This window comes from Pituophis catenifer, unplaced genomic scaffold (genome assembly GCF_029215685.1).
Source record: "Pituophis catenifer annectens isolate HBS135680 unplaced genomic scaffold, rPitCat1.0.hap2 SCAF_2, whole genome shotgun sequence".
NCBI classification, from domain to species: Eukaryota; Metazoa; Chordata; class Lepidosauria; order Squamata; family Colubridae; genus Pituophis; species Pituophis catenifer.
Genome location: NW_027256882.1, coordinates 231,753,404 through 231,768,363, shown reverse-complemented (window position 1 = coordinate 231,768,363; position 14,960 = coordinate 231,753,404). Strand labels below are relative to the sequence as shown.

The 14,960-nt window shown below is 35.1% G+C and overlaps 1 protein-coding gene across 4 annotated transcripts in view; it reads left to right on the top strand.

Annotated features, from left to right (window-relative positions):
• The window catches only part of LOC139313199 (transducin-like enhancer protein 1), a 72,749-nt gene that overhangs the window by 24,623 nt on the left and 33,166 nt on the right, over positions 1–14,960 (top strand). For 2 of the 4 annotated variants that reach the window (XM_070938652.1, XM_070938655.1), the window contains exons 7-9: positions 6,379–6,453; positions 7,707–7,911; positions 8,681–8,697. In XM_070938652.1, the coding sequence (XP_070794753.1) occupies positions 6,379–6,453; positions 7,707–7,911; positions 8,681–8,697 (297 nt within the window). The remainder of the gene's footprint in view (positions 1–6,378; positions 6,454–7,706; positions 7,912–8,680; positions 8,698–14,960) is intronic. The other 2 variants (XM_070938654.1, XM_070938653.1) reach the window with 1 other exon arrangement.

Here is a 14,960-nt window from a genome sequence, read left to right as displayed (position 1 = left end):
AATGGCAAGTGAAGCAATCATTCTCTTCCTATTTCAATGTTCCAAATGTGGTGATAAATATTTTCTTGGCGTGGACATTTAAATAGATTTCTTAGTAAAGTTTTAAGAGATTAGAGTAAGAGGAAAATATAGTCAGCGGTTAGGAAAATTAAAGGAAGTTTGTATTAAAATCATAATTGGGCCACACTGATAGATAATTAGATCACTTTAGGAGATTGATACAGATTTGCAGATTTTTTAAAGATGAACTGTACAAATACATCTTAAAGAGTATTTTTTGGGTCCACAAGACATTGTGGATATTTTAGTTGAGGTGAAAAAGAATTTAATACTTTAATGATTGAAGAGTTTCCTCTTACCCTTTTGAGGTGTGCTGTTCGTGCTACTATGAAAAGTATCAGTTGGATTGATGGTATTGGTGAGACAGATTGAGTTGTTGGCATCTAAAGGGCTTTGTGCCATTGCATGAGGTGATTGACTAAAGGATTAGCAAACCACTGGATTATTTTTCCTTTCCTTGGCTGTGGTATCTTTGAGACGGTAGTGTGTGAAGCTTAAGAGGATGAGGTTAACCTCTTGAGGGTTTATTATGAGCCTGCAGTTAATCTTCAGAGCCCCTATAAATTACTAGAATATATCTTTTCCTGTAAAATAGAAATATGGAGGCAAAAATTTGCTGCTGCAGCTTCTTATTGCAGAGGTTTTGGAATCATTGTTTGCAATTTTGACTTTACTTTTGGGGTGAATGGGGAGAAGGGGCCACTGAAGAGATAAAATGTCAAAAGACTTTTAAAGAAGGTTGGGGGAAAAGGTTTAATAGTATTTTCTCCAGCCTGATGTTCAAATGTTTTAGGCTGCAACTACCTAATCCACAACCCACCAAATCTCTAGCTGTTAAAGTTAGAGTTATTTTGGGGTGAAGTAGTGGGAAAAATCAGCAAGATGATGGATGGAGCATTGGGATACATAACTCATTCCTTTTGCTCATGTGTCACACATTCCAGCTGCCATTTGCCTCCCCCTCCCCACAGTGCTGGTTAATACTGATTGAAGATTACAAGAATTGTCTTTTTTGTCTGAGGAATATACTGCAAATTTAAACTCAAAAACAAGATGCTGAACAAATAAAATGATCTCTTTATCTACTTAGGGGGATCTAAATTACAAAGTATGCTAAAAACCAGAGTCTGGTATGTATTTCTTAAAACTCTGCTTTCCCCCCATATACCTTGCACACTGTATTTGAAATATCAAGCTATGCTTTTGAAATAAGACATATGTTTGCTGCTTGATGATGGGTGGTATGAATTTATAATTAGAAACAAGTGCTAAAGAACCATAAAGTTCAGAGAGAGGAGTGTACAAAGACATAAAATAAATTTATACAGACAGCTATAAAATCTGTTATCCGTCTATTCCATTATTTCCAGTTTTTAGTTTGAAACTTTTCTGTTCTTGTTTAAACCCATGCTATTGTATTTTTATTCCCTATGCTAAAAAATATTTCAGAAATGCAAGTTGAAATGTATTATATATGATTAATTGTGATAATATTTTGATCATAATTTTGATAAGTTTTGGTGGTGCATTGGTTAGAATGCAATATTGCAGGCAAACTGCTGACTACCACGTGTTTGATCCTGGCTGGACTCAAGGTTGACTCAGCCTTCCATCCTTCCGAGGTTGGTAAAATGAGGACCCAGGTTGTTGGGGGCAATATGCTGACATTTGTAAATCGTTTAGAGCAGGGGTGTCAAACTGGCAGCCCATGGGCCGGATGCGTCACCGGTAGGCCATGCCCTTCCCAGCTCCACAAAGCGGGAAAATGTCTTGATACATCAGATTACAGCAACATGACACTGCAAGTTTGACACCCGTGGCTTAGAGAGTGCTATAAAGCACAATGGAGCGATATATAAGGCTAAGTGCTATTGCTCCAAGTGTTATTTTCTAGAAATACTTTATTGTAAAAGTGAGGGGCAGGTTCCCATTTTGGGTTTATTATTTTTCTTTCCCTTTCCCATTGAATAAAAATGTCTAAAAGATTAGGACTTGATTTAAAATATTCCAAAGCATAAAACCAAACATGAAATTACTCAATTATAATTATACAACTGTGTTACAACTTTTAAATTCCTGTTGAAAGAACCAAGCCTCTTCAGACAGCATACTTTTCTCCTTTATTAGGTCAGGCTTTGACCCCTGTTGCTGGATTTCACTAGTCATCCTGGCTAAAAAAATATTTGGTTAATAGTGATGCTACTCTGAAGTGGGATTTAAAGGTTACGTAGCTAATTAAACTTGCAAGTTTAATAAAAGAATATCTTATTCAATTGTATAATTTAATTTGAATATTATTTTTCTCCTTTTGCAGTAAATATGCTACTTTCTTGATTTAGAACATGTTTTTAAATTCATTAATTAAATTAGTTACAATGAAGTTTTAGGATACTAGTGTCATGATATATTTAAACTAGTTAAAAAGTTATTCAAGGAAGCAACTAAGCTTTCCCAGGTACACCCAATTTCCTAGTTTTCATAACACACAAAAAGTCTTTGTTATGAGCAACAATCAACCCCTTTTTATTGGCATCCTAATTGCAAATCCAGCATATTGTCAGATGTGCAGTGTTAATTTTGAATTCAAGATTGGAGAAGACCATCACCTACTAATACCTTACTTAAGGAGAAAAACTATATAAGCACTTTACTTGGAGTGGGAAAAGATACAATTCATTGATCCACACACTTTGTAGACCATAGGTTATAATTTAAGTGATTTCAGTTAAAAAAAATGATTGATTAGGTGATAGAGGGAAAATACTCTTCCACTTAATAACCTGGATAGGAACTGGAGTGAAGCTGGAGTGAACAGTAGTGCAATAAGTGGGGAAAAATAAATACTGAACTAGTATAAAACAGCTTATACATATCCCATGTTGCTACATTATCTTCATGAATATATTTTTTTAAAGAAAGACACACATAGAAAAAAATCATACAAATAGAAATTTCTGTACTGAATCTTGCTAAAGGTAAGGCGTAGGAATGTCACTGACATTCATTGCACTGTTTAAATATTTGAAACTGTCTTTGGAACAGAATAAAAGTGGCTTAAAACACATTTAGTTATTGTAGATATAGTGGTTTGTTTCATATGATTAAAAGATTAAAAGTAAAGAAGCAGTGCTATACATAGTTTCCTGATTCATATGAGATTGCAATTCTAGTTGACTGGAAGATTTTTGGTTTGTCACTTGCAGTATTCAAAGCGACTTCATATGTAGCCTAAAAATGAATAAATATATACATTCAGTATGATAATCTAAACGTAATCTTTCCAGCTGAGATGAGATCATCTAAATTCAGCTTCTGTATCAAATAAAACTTATTTACTGAAATATTGTTTTATTCTATATATGCATAGATGTCCAAGAATCAGAATGCCAGTTCTGTTGACTCTGCACTTCATAGCAAGTAGAAAGAAAAAGCAACACTTTTTTAAAAAGTCTTCTCCAAAATACAATATACAATAATGTTTTATTACCATGTTGTAATGTCGAATTGTTGTTTAAATGCAGGCTCTATTCATTCTTTTTATAATACAATTTAAGAACCAAGGCTGGACTTTTCTGTTGGCAAAATGTTGTTTATTTTATAAACACAATTTTAATTTTAGTATTTGAGGATTTAATTTTAGCATTTCTATGAATTGAAAGTTGGATGCTATTGTAAAAATAAAATTGTAAGCATTAATAAACACCTCAAAATCACGTTACACTTTCCACACAGTTTTATGCAGTGTTTAAAGCATCTAACTTCAAGTTTGCAATCTAAAAATTATGAGCGATATAAAAAGAAAAGCAAATGAATCTATCAATTATTATCGGATGGCTTGATAATTCATGCAGAATCTGCATGAATCTGGTTCAGTTTACCCAATAATATTTCAGGTTTACTAAAAAAAAAAAAAAGACAAAATGAGTCTTTTACTTGTGCATTATTCTTCCAGTAAGTCAGACCGCTTCCAAATGATTATACTTTTCCAAACCACAGATGTTTGATATTGGGTTTTGGGTTGCTCTGAAACTGGTACTTAATAGTTTTTTCAATTTTTTAAAAAGGGCAGAATTATGGCTAACCACCTGATGAAACGTGCAGCCTTTTGGGGTACACTGAATTGGATTCTCAGCATTCTTACATCCTTCAGCCATATTATCTTGTCTGTTTAAATCCACAAAAAATCTTCAACTGGAAATTCCTTTTAAAAAAGTAGAAAACGAGAGAGTGCTTTCAGCCTTGCTCACCAATGAATGACAAGGATGTATGTAGCAGCCATTGTATCCCATTTTCCACACTTGATACTAAGGGGGAGTTACTTTAGGCATCCTGATCAGCAGAAAAGTTCCTTCACACATTATATGTGCATAGAACCCCCTCACATATCGTTCAAATGTCATGTGGATGACAGCTAGGAAGTGGAATTTGGGCATTCTGTGAGAAATCCTTTCATACACTTTTTCAATGTAAGTATTTGTGAAGCCATTAGTGGTGAAATAATTGAAGTGACATGAAAGTAATCATAATGGAAATATCTGATTTCCATGCAGAACATTTCAAATAAGTTGCATCTACGTGAAAGAGGTCTATTACATAATGGTTCACCTTAAATGTTATATACGCCTGCCCTGACACTTGTATCTATTTACTTAAGACTACACTGAGGCATCATAAAAGAGAGAGAGAAAAGGTGGCTCCTGGGTAATCCCAGACACTTTGCTGCTTTTTTTTTTTTTATTCTTTCTCTCTAAAACCAGAAAATCTGTGTCTTATTTCTATGTTGCCCCTGTGCTGGTAAGTTTCTCCTACAGAATGGTGCCCCCACTGTTTCTATGCTGAAGATACAAATAAAACTGGATGATGTATTAATAAATTAAAATGAATATAGACAAAATAAACCAAAATGAGGACCTCGCTAACTTTCCTACACTGGATTTACAAAAGAGACTTGATAAAGGTTTGAAGAATTTTGTGAGAAAAGCCAAAGGAAAAAAAAATCAAATTCTGGGGCATTATGTGAAAGGGTTTAAAAAGCAGAACTTCCCTTGTGGGAAAAACAGTAAGAAGAAAGAAACTTAACAAATTAGGATTGTTAAAAGTAAAGGGATATGAAGTTGGTTTATTTGATCAAGGTATATATATGTATGTGTGTGTATGTATTCACCTCTGATAATATTTAAAGGATTTTTGTTGATTAGGACTGAATGGGGATGCTTTTAGGATCTGTATATTGATAAGAGATAAGTAATGGGAGAAAGAGGGATTTCTTAAAAGTATTTTTTAAACCCACCTTTGTTAAGAGAAGGTGGTAAGTTATTAAATTTATACCTGTTTAGATGAGGCGGGGAGGTAATTTCTATTTTCTTTTCTGCACTTCTTTTTTCTTAGTTTGCATTAGTTTTTATCTTTTTAATTGTTCATTTTTAATAAAATTACTCTCTAAAAAGAAAAAGACACCCCCCAAATTTTAGGACATGTTTCTCGGAAGAAGCCCTAAATATAAACAGTTGTATAAAACAATGTTTGAGATCTTTTGATGTTGAATTCAAGGTGGCATGGCAGAGCTCACAGTTGTAATCATTTTAAATTCTTTGTTTAATTATGGGAAAATAAAATCCCTGGGTTTATTTGCTAGATGCCAATTTATTTACAAAAGTATATCACACTTAAACTGGAAGACATGCTTCTGTTGTGGAAAGAGCATAAATTGCGCTGTGCTTTGTTTGGCATGCTACAGCGTGTTACTTCTTGTTAGTTAACATTAAGAAAGGAAAAGTACCAGAGGAGCAGTAGCAAGACAATACTTGATATGAAAAGTAGAAAAAGAAACCATATATCAGACATCCTTTACTAGAATGCATAGAGTACATTTATACATTGTAGAAATACTGGTAAAATATATACTTTATAGTTTTTATAATATGAAAGTGTTTTGTAATATATGTTTTCACAGTGACTGCATGGATTGGGTCCACTTTATGGTGATAGGAAGCACTGCTAAAATGATTAAATAGTCCAAAGCTTTCTAATGAACATGGTCGGGACAGATTTTTAAATGTGTCTTCTCTGGTTACTGCACAAAATTTAATTGAATACAGTATTAATAACTCAAAAAAGCAGGTGTTTTGCTTAAAATTCTTGATCTAGGATACACACAAATGAAACACTTTAAGTGCCTCTAACATTCTGTTAAATGTTATGTTATCTATAAGCACAGTTATAATGATTATCTTTTTCTTTTTTTAAAAAAAACAGTAAGTACTACATTGTAGAGGTGATAAATGTAATTGATATGATTGTACCATGTGTCAAACACAGGACCTGGTAATGCTATCAGCTCTTGAGAGTTGCAGCTTGGCTGAAGTCATAATGCAGAGACCCATGCTTACAAATGTAAGCACTTTGAATAATTCTTTCAAAATTGGAAAGGGCTAAGTAGAACTTCTGGCTGCTAAAATACAAGGTGTGGGCTGCAATTCTGTGCACTAACCTTCTCCAACCTGGCACCTACCATATTGGGAATTCTAGAATCCCAGTCTATCTGGAGAGAGTGCTAAGTTGGGGAAGGCTGTAATATTTATCTGGAAGTACGTGTCATTGTTCGCAGAGGGGCTTATTTCTGAGAAGATAAATAGTAACTCGAAGCCTTGTAGCTTAAGTCAATCTCTTGCCTTCTGTTTGGAGCTCAGTTATATAATCCCTGGTGTTAACATTCAAACCGGGGGGTAGACTGGAAGGGGAAGATGTATATTTTCTATGTATGTATAACTGTATGTACTAGTCTTCTCCAAACAAGGCACCTTCCAGAGCCATGAATTGCAGTCCCAGAATCCTCATCTGTGATCTGGGGGAATTCTGAAACATGAAGTCTGCACATCTGGAGAGCACTGAGGCTGAAAAAGACTAGCATATATATTGTGATCTGGCAAAGATCAGTCTGATCTTCTGCTGAATTTGGGGATAGGTACATAGATTTGAAATTGTTGAAGTAAATTTCATATAGTGCTCTTAAGGGTAAGACTAATCAGATCAACATTCTGTTTGTATTCTGTCAGTCTTAATGTCAACCATACACAGACGACAAGAATGAAGCGAAAAGTTTGGTCATTTTTCCAACTGGTGATTCAGTATTGGAAATGTTCCTAGCAGAAGCTGTAACAGAAACTTATTTTAGATAGGGCCCTTTTAAGTTGTTGGTTTTCATCTTTATTCGAAGCAGTTGTGAAAACAAGCGTTTGGGGACAGGAAGGTGAGAGCAATGATATCTCTGTCTGCACTAATTCTTTTAATACGGAGATGGATTTGAAAGGTGCCAGCTGTCTTCCAGAGTCTAGACTACACAAATCTGTTAGTTGGGCTGCAGATTAAATTGCATGGCTTAGTTCTGTAATTCAAAAGAGAATCAATATCCAAGGCAGTATTCTTACAGTTGTGAAACTTAGCATAGGGTGGTTAACTAGACCAGGCTGAAATAGGGTAGATGTTGAGGCAAGAAGTGGTGTTATGTTCACTGGCTAACCAGTCCTCCTTTTCTTTCCTTCCTTCCGTCCTTCCTTCCTTCCTTCCTTCCTTCCTTCCTTCCTTCCTTCCTTCCTTCCTTCCAATTGCCTGCTGCTTCTATCTGGAAAAACCACAACAAATAACAGCAACAGCAGTTGCAGGCTCAGCATCTCTCTCACGGCCATGGACCTCCAGTGCCTCTTACTCCACACCCATCAGGACTTCAGCCTCCTGGGATCCCTCCACTTGGAAGCAGTGCTGGCCTTCTTGCCCTCTCAAGCGCGCTGGGTGGGCAATCTCACTTGGCAATAAAAGATGACAAGAAGCATCACGATACAGACCACCACAGAGGTGAGAGGCATGGGAAGCCTGATTAGGACATTTCAAATAAGTGTTCGCACGTTGCTGAAAATTGTGGGCATCTCTAAAGAATTCTAAAGAGCTATTTAGAATGAAAACCAAGAACAATTATAATGCCAAACATTAAATGTCCTGCATTTATATCACTGAAACAAAATTTAGCTTGAGGTACTTAGTTTTTGAACCTGGAGTTCACTAGGATTCTCCTGCTTTGATGAAATGCAGGGCCTTTTAACATCCCTACAGATGCTTAGTTGTAACCTCAGTGGCCAGCACAATATTGTGGATGATCATTATACAAGAATAAGTGGGCAATATTTTTGTTTCTTTTTTTTAATTAAAGAAATCTTTAACTGAAAGGGGGCAAGAGGTGAAAGGGTGGGCAAATGAAGAATAAAAAAATTGAGTTGAATGAGTTGAAATGAAAGGTTTTAAGCATTGCTCCTTTTTTGTAGTTTTGTTTAGGATACCTTTAAATATTGGGCAAATTGCACTTGAATAATTTTTTGAAGAATAAAAATTAATTTATTCTGTCATGGAAAGAACTAGGCCTTGTGTATGGTTAAACTGTAAATCATGTTTACAAAATGTAATTTTCAGGAAATCACTGTATTAGGAATGTGCAATGACTTATATAAATAAAAGCCATTTTAAAACTGTTTGCGGCTTGTGTTCTAATTTCTTCCCCCTTTTTATTTCTGTTCTTGCCTCTGTGTCTGAACGGGCATGTCTGTGCATTTCTTGGTTACTACGGGAACAGACAGAGATCCAGGCACAGTAAGTACCAATATTCCTGCTAATGTTAACATTTTCATAATTGCGGTAGTTGATAGCCTAGATATTCACCTTTTTTCCCCTGTAGACTTACTTTCTGCTTCTCTCTCCTAGTTTAGATAATGGTCACAGTTTCTCCTATTTGGACACCTCAGTGCTCTGTTGGGAAAATTAAAAAAATACTATTTATTTTTAATAGCCTTTGTGGCTATGGAGATAAAATCCCTGCAAACTAATCTAGTTTCAAGACAGCTTTGCTAATTCCATAACTAATATGTGCTTGGGAAACAATATCAGCTATTATATAGTAGTCACCAGGAATGAGAACATTTTGATCATTTTTTCTTCACAAACCTGACACTTTTAAGTGTGTGATCAGACATTACACATCTAATCAGAACTAGCTATGTTAATTCAAAATTTGTCATTAATTAAAAAATAAATGTTATGTATAGTTTGTAACATCCTTTTGAAGAGTCCTACTGTTTTAAAATATATTTAAAAAACAATAATATACATCACATGTCCTATAAAATTCCTTAACAATATAGAACAATACTATTCAAGAAGTCATCCTCTTTTTTTTTTAATGGCCTTAGATAACATATGTGTGGTAGTTACACCCTCTGGGCAATTATTATATTGAGTAACACATCATATAGTTTTTAAAAAAATTGATTTTCTTATACTCTTTGCAAAGGGATTTCTCAGAGCTTTTATTCTGGTTTGAAAGATTTTTTTTGAGAGACAAAATTAATGTGCTCCTCTGTCTTCACGTACTTTTTTCAGAGTAGAACCTGAACGCTGAATTTTAAAGTGTGGGATTTTAAAGAGCGAATCAAGGTTTTATGAGTACACATCCTATTAAAGCTACTCTATAAGATTTTTCTCCATCATTGTCTTCAAGGCCACTCTGATTCCATGGTGACTCTGGGCAGATTACAAATTAAAATTAAAACGAGATATTAGAAGAAGAAAAATATACCTGTAAATGTTAGTAAATATTGTGTGTTTCCTAAAGAGATAACAGATGAGGTGGGCAAAAAAAAGTTCTGCCTCTTGTCCTGCATAGGTAGGTGGGCTTGTCAGTCCAATCATATAGTTTGGATTCTGCGTTTGCTTCTGATAGAAAAGTGAAAGTGATAAATTCTTCTGAATTCCCTCTTCTTTTGCACCTCCTTGTATTACAGTGAAGTTGTAAGTTTGAATGGTCACTGAATGAATGGTTGTAACTGGAGGACCACCAGTACAAGTAGTCCTCAATTTACAACTATGACTGAGCCTGCAATTATAGTTCATTAGAAAAGAATATTTGTAGCTCAGGTTTGAACTGTGGGGTCCTCGGTGGTCTCTGAACTTGGTAGTTTTCTTGCAGACGTTTCATTACCAAACTAGGTAGCATCAATGCACCAACTACAGTCATAGTTTGTTAAGCAGGGCATAATGTGACCAATTGCTGAGTGTCCAAAATGTGGTCATGTGATCATGAGTGGGAGGCAGCTGTCATAACTTTAAATTTGGGTCATAAATCCCTTTTGGGGGGGGGATCCATTGTAATTTCATACGGTTGCTAAGTGACCAATCATAAATCAAGGATATTTGGGTTTCCTTCCATCATATCTTAATTTTAACTGTTTTAAGGTTTTCTATTGTGTTAGCAGGAGTCAATTTGTTATAGCGGTTAAGTCACTAGGCTAGAAACCAGTTCTAGTCCTACCTTAGGTATGAATCCAGCTGGGTGACCTTGGGCCAGTCACTCTCTCTCAGCCCTAAGAAAGAGGCAGTGGCAAAACACTTCTGAAATCTTGCCAAGAAGACTCTGTGAATTTGTCCATGCAGCCACTATGAGTCAAAACTGCCTCCGAGACCCCTAAAAAGTTATCATTAACCAGATTGCAGCAGAAGATAGACACAGATATATAAAGTTAGAATAGTTAGGGAGGATAGCTAAGGAATAACTCCCTATTTCATATTCTCATATATACTTTCCTTGTATATGAAAGTGGATTTGTTAAGGGAAAAAAATGATAAAACTGTAAAATTGCAACTTTTCTTTTACTAAAGGAAATAACAGTCATTTGAAAAGATACGTTGACTGGAGTGGTTGTGTTTTTAGCATATTTACCAATATTATAGCACATTGAGAGCAAAATTGAGTAAAAAAAAAGTCTATTTGGAATATTCTCTCGCTATGGCAGTATTATAGTATGAAATGTGACAAAATGAGCCTGTCTGATCCTCTTCTTAGGTGTTGGACAATAGCTTCCCATTGGTCATGCTAGCTGGACGTTCTGGCAAGCACTAGCTTAGGGAATGCTGATGCAGAGAAAATGTACTAAATGGTCTGTAATAAAGAGATAACGTTATATGCGGTGAAGAATATCAACAGGAGATTTGAGCTGTGTATTCCCTAATGCATCTGTATTATTTTAATAGCTTGTGTAAAAGCCGCCTATCAATCCTTTCCCTTAACTACCACTTTAAGCATGAAAAAATGTTTACACTAATGCTATGCATAAGAATAGTAGTTTCTTCTTAGACCAGATGTTTTTTGCACTGAAATAAAACCAAGCGAAGTATTTTTTTTAAAATAAAAAAACAAAATAAGTTCCCCCTCTCTACCAAATCATCTTAAGTGATTCTCCATACTTGCATATTCCATTCATTCTTTATTATTTTTCAAAATCATGACTTATAACTAAACAGTTAACTATTCAAATCATTCTATGTTACTGCAGTGATTTTAAATATATTACAAGAAAAATATTTCCAATTTATAAGGTATATGATCTTTTCAGTTAGAAGTGTTTTTAAAGGCATTTTTTAAAAATAAAGATCAACATTAGAGACAGTATCCTCTCCCTTTGCCTCCAAGGAGCATTCATATACAGTGGGGGCCATTGCTAAGACTAGTGCTTAAATATCCACTACTTGAACTGAGTTCTGTAAGTCTACAGACTGATTTTGAGGAAGTTAAACAAAGTAAGATGTAGTTAATATTTGCGTAGGAGGCCTCCAGAAATTGTGGACTAGACTAGGAAGCAAAAACTATCTTGGATGAAGTTGGTATAGCTGACTGACTTTTTTCCCCCTGTCTCTTTGCCTTTCTTTTCTGGTGAACACTCAGTTAACCAAATTTAAAACAAAAATGATATAAAAATACTGATTAAGATGAACAATAAATATTAAAACCAGTCAGTCACATTTGTTGAAAGAAGTGCTTCTTTAGTCCTTTCTTAAACACTGATAGTATAATTCCAAGAGAATGCATTCCATAACCTGGGAAAAACTGAGCAGAAAGCCTTCCAGAAAGATGAAATTTTAATACCAGGACCACCTGGTGGCTGCTTCCATTGATTTAATCTACAAGACAGATTTATAACAGGAGAGGTAGTCCATTATGTACTCAGGCCTTAAAACATTAAACACTATAAATAGTACGCTGCTGACAACCAGTACAGGAACCATATGATCCCTGTTTCTTGCATAGATCAGCAGGCTAGCTATTACATTTTCATCAGTTGCAACTATTAGAGACTTTTTAATGGTAACTCCATGAAGAGTACATTGTAGCAGCCAAGACGGAGGTAATCAACATCTAGTTATCATCAATACCAAATCTGGTCAGTTAGGGAGAACAGCTGGAATGCTAGATGTAATTGTTTGAAGGTATACCTGGCCACACCTAGCTACTCTGGATTTAATTTTAACTTATTTTTGGCATCTAATTATATGGTGAATCCATGGAGTTGTCAAGTGTAAAGCTTGAGTTGAGGGAATTTTTCCCTTACATGACGCTTCTCTCCATTTTTCTGTCAAGTTATTTCTTCCTCTTGCCTCATCCCGATCCTTACTCATCTTCCTCCTCCTCCTCCTCTTCTTTCTCCACTTCTTCTTCTTCCTCTTCTTCTCCTTTTCCTCTTCCTTTCTTCCTCCTCTTTTACTGAAAAGCAGGATAGAAATATTTGCGTATATTGTTTATATGTGAAGATGGCTAATACATGTAACCATGAAGGGTCACATGAATATATTCATTGAAGTATGAAGGAATCAGAAGGATTGGATTTAGGTGGATATGGCAATCTAAATTAATAAAGTGAAGAAGATGAGTACTGCACAGAAACTAAGGTATTTTATTGGTTTTGTTTTATCTTGTCTGGCATGTCATCTTTTTTCTTCCCAGTCATTTTCCTTTTGGAAATAAATATATGTTATAAACTACCAACATTAATACTACCACCCATGTTACAATAATTTTAAAACTCTGTAGGATGATTAAAATCAAGCTGGCTATTAGTAGTAGGCCTCTGAAGGCTTCTACTATGAGTTCAGGCCTTGAATAATCAGTTGAGACAAAATAGAGAAAACTGACTGTCCTTAAGCTGTACAGAACACTAGCATCATAAATTTTTATTTATTTATAAATTTATTTATTCAAAAAGTTGACCTGTAGTGCAGCTAGGATGGAGGAAAATTGGATCAGATGTGCAAAGAGGACATTATTGTGTTATGATGGGAGTGAGGTATTGATGCAAAACCAAATACTGAATCTCTCTGTGAAATATCACTTGATTCAAAAACATGTAATGAATGGTTTGGAATCTGTCTTCCTTCAGGAATAATTGCCATTATTCCACATTTACTTATTTATTAAATTTAAATAGCCAACAATCTCACATATGTCAGACCAGTTCCAGAGGCTCAACAGGGTGTCTTTTATAATACAGGCAGTTCTCATCTTACAAATCAGTTAGTGATTCGTTTAGTTTGAAGTTAGAACGGCACTGAAAATAGTGACATGACCATTTTTCACACTTATGGCCATTGCAGCACCCCTATGGTCATATGATTTACATTTGGATGTTTGGCAACTGACTCATATTTATGGCGGTTGCAGTGTCCCAGAGTCATGTGATCATCTCTTGCGACTACTGACAAGCAGTCAAACAGGAAACCAGATTCACTTAACAACCATGTTACTAATTTAACAACTACAGTAACTACAGTAACAAATGTGGCAGGAAAAGTCGTAAGATGGGGCAAAACTCACTTAACAAGTTTCTCACTTAATAACATAAATTTTGGACTCAATTGTGGTTGTAAGTTGAGGACTGACTGTATTTCTTATTTCCAAGTAGATTTCCCTCCCCCCTCTAAAGAACAATCTTTCTCATTTTTAAATGTGCTTTTAGATTTAAAGTGTATATTGCTTCATCACAGAAGTCATAATACATTGATATGAATCAGTTTCACATAGCTTGATAATTTCAGTTTCCATTATAGAATTTCCTCATATCTGGAGGACACAAAGGCAGGCAAGGTTTATACAGTTAAGCTTAAGCAACTTCATGAAATCAATGGTTCAAAGTTTGCTTGCCTTGATGTAAAACGATCAACTGCAGGAAATAGATTGTGTACCGGAGAACATTATCAATATTATGTCTTCATATTTGGACTTTCCATTTCTGTCAGGATGCCAAGGCATTAGCTGTTACCGTTTCTTGACTGAGAAAACTACATTTATAGCTACTAGTGTTTATAGATCTTATCAGAGCTGTGTCCCTAAGGAAAGTAGACGTGGCTGTTATAAAAATGATAGGATTGTTCTGACACATAATTTCCTCTTCAGTTGGGGAAAAATAATAATTGAATTGAAATATAGTCTACAACTTCTGTGGATGATTTTGTAGCGTGGAAAACAATTTCTGATGAAGAAGTAGAAAAAAAAATAACTCCCATAGATGAAGTCAAGGCAGACAGTCTGCACAAATGAAGATGTTGCGTAATCTTCTAGAATGCAGTAGATTGATGCATTAAGTCATCCCATGGGAACCTGTGTATCCCTCAAATCTCTCTTTCGATTCCTCACTGTCAGAACATAATAGATAATGCAGAATGGAAAATGTATTTTTCTTAGATCATGAAGTTTGGTCTGATAGGAAGAGGCATTTGAGGGCAAAATAAGATGACCCGAACTGTGGGTTTTAATATGAACTCAGCAACTAATTGAGCTTAGAGCCAGTTTTCAGTAATTGCATATCCTTTTGTAAATGTGAAGGAAACTGTTATCCCAATACATTTTATTACATCCATAAATAAACAAATAGGCTGGAGGAGATCACAGAGCCCTAGCAATAAGTTACCTTGAGGTAAGATGGGTTCCTATAAATTTAATAAAGAAACAAACAAACAAATGAGAATGCCAGTTCTGCCTACATAAATGTTGTGATACTTCAGGAACAAAGATACTGTATGTTACTGGGAAT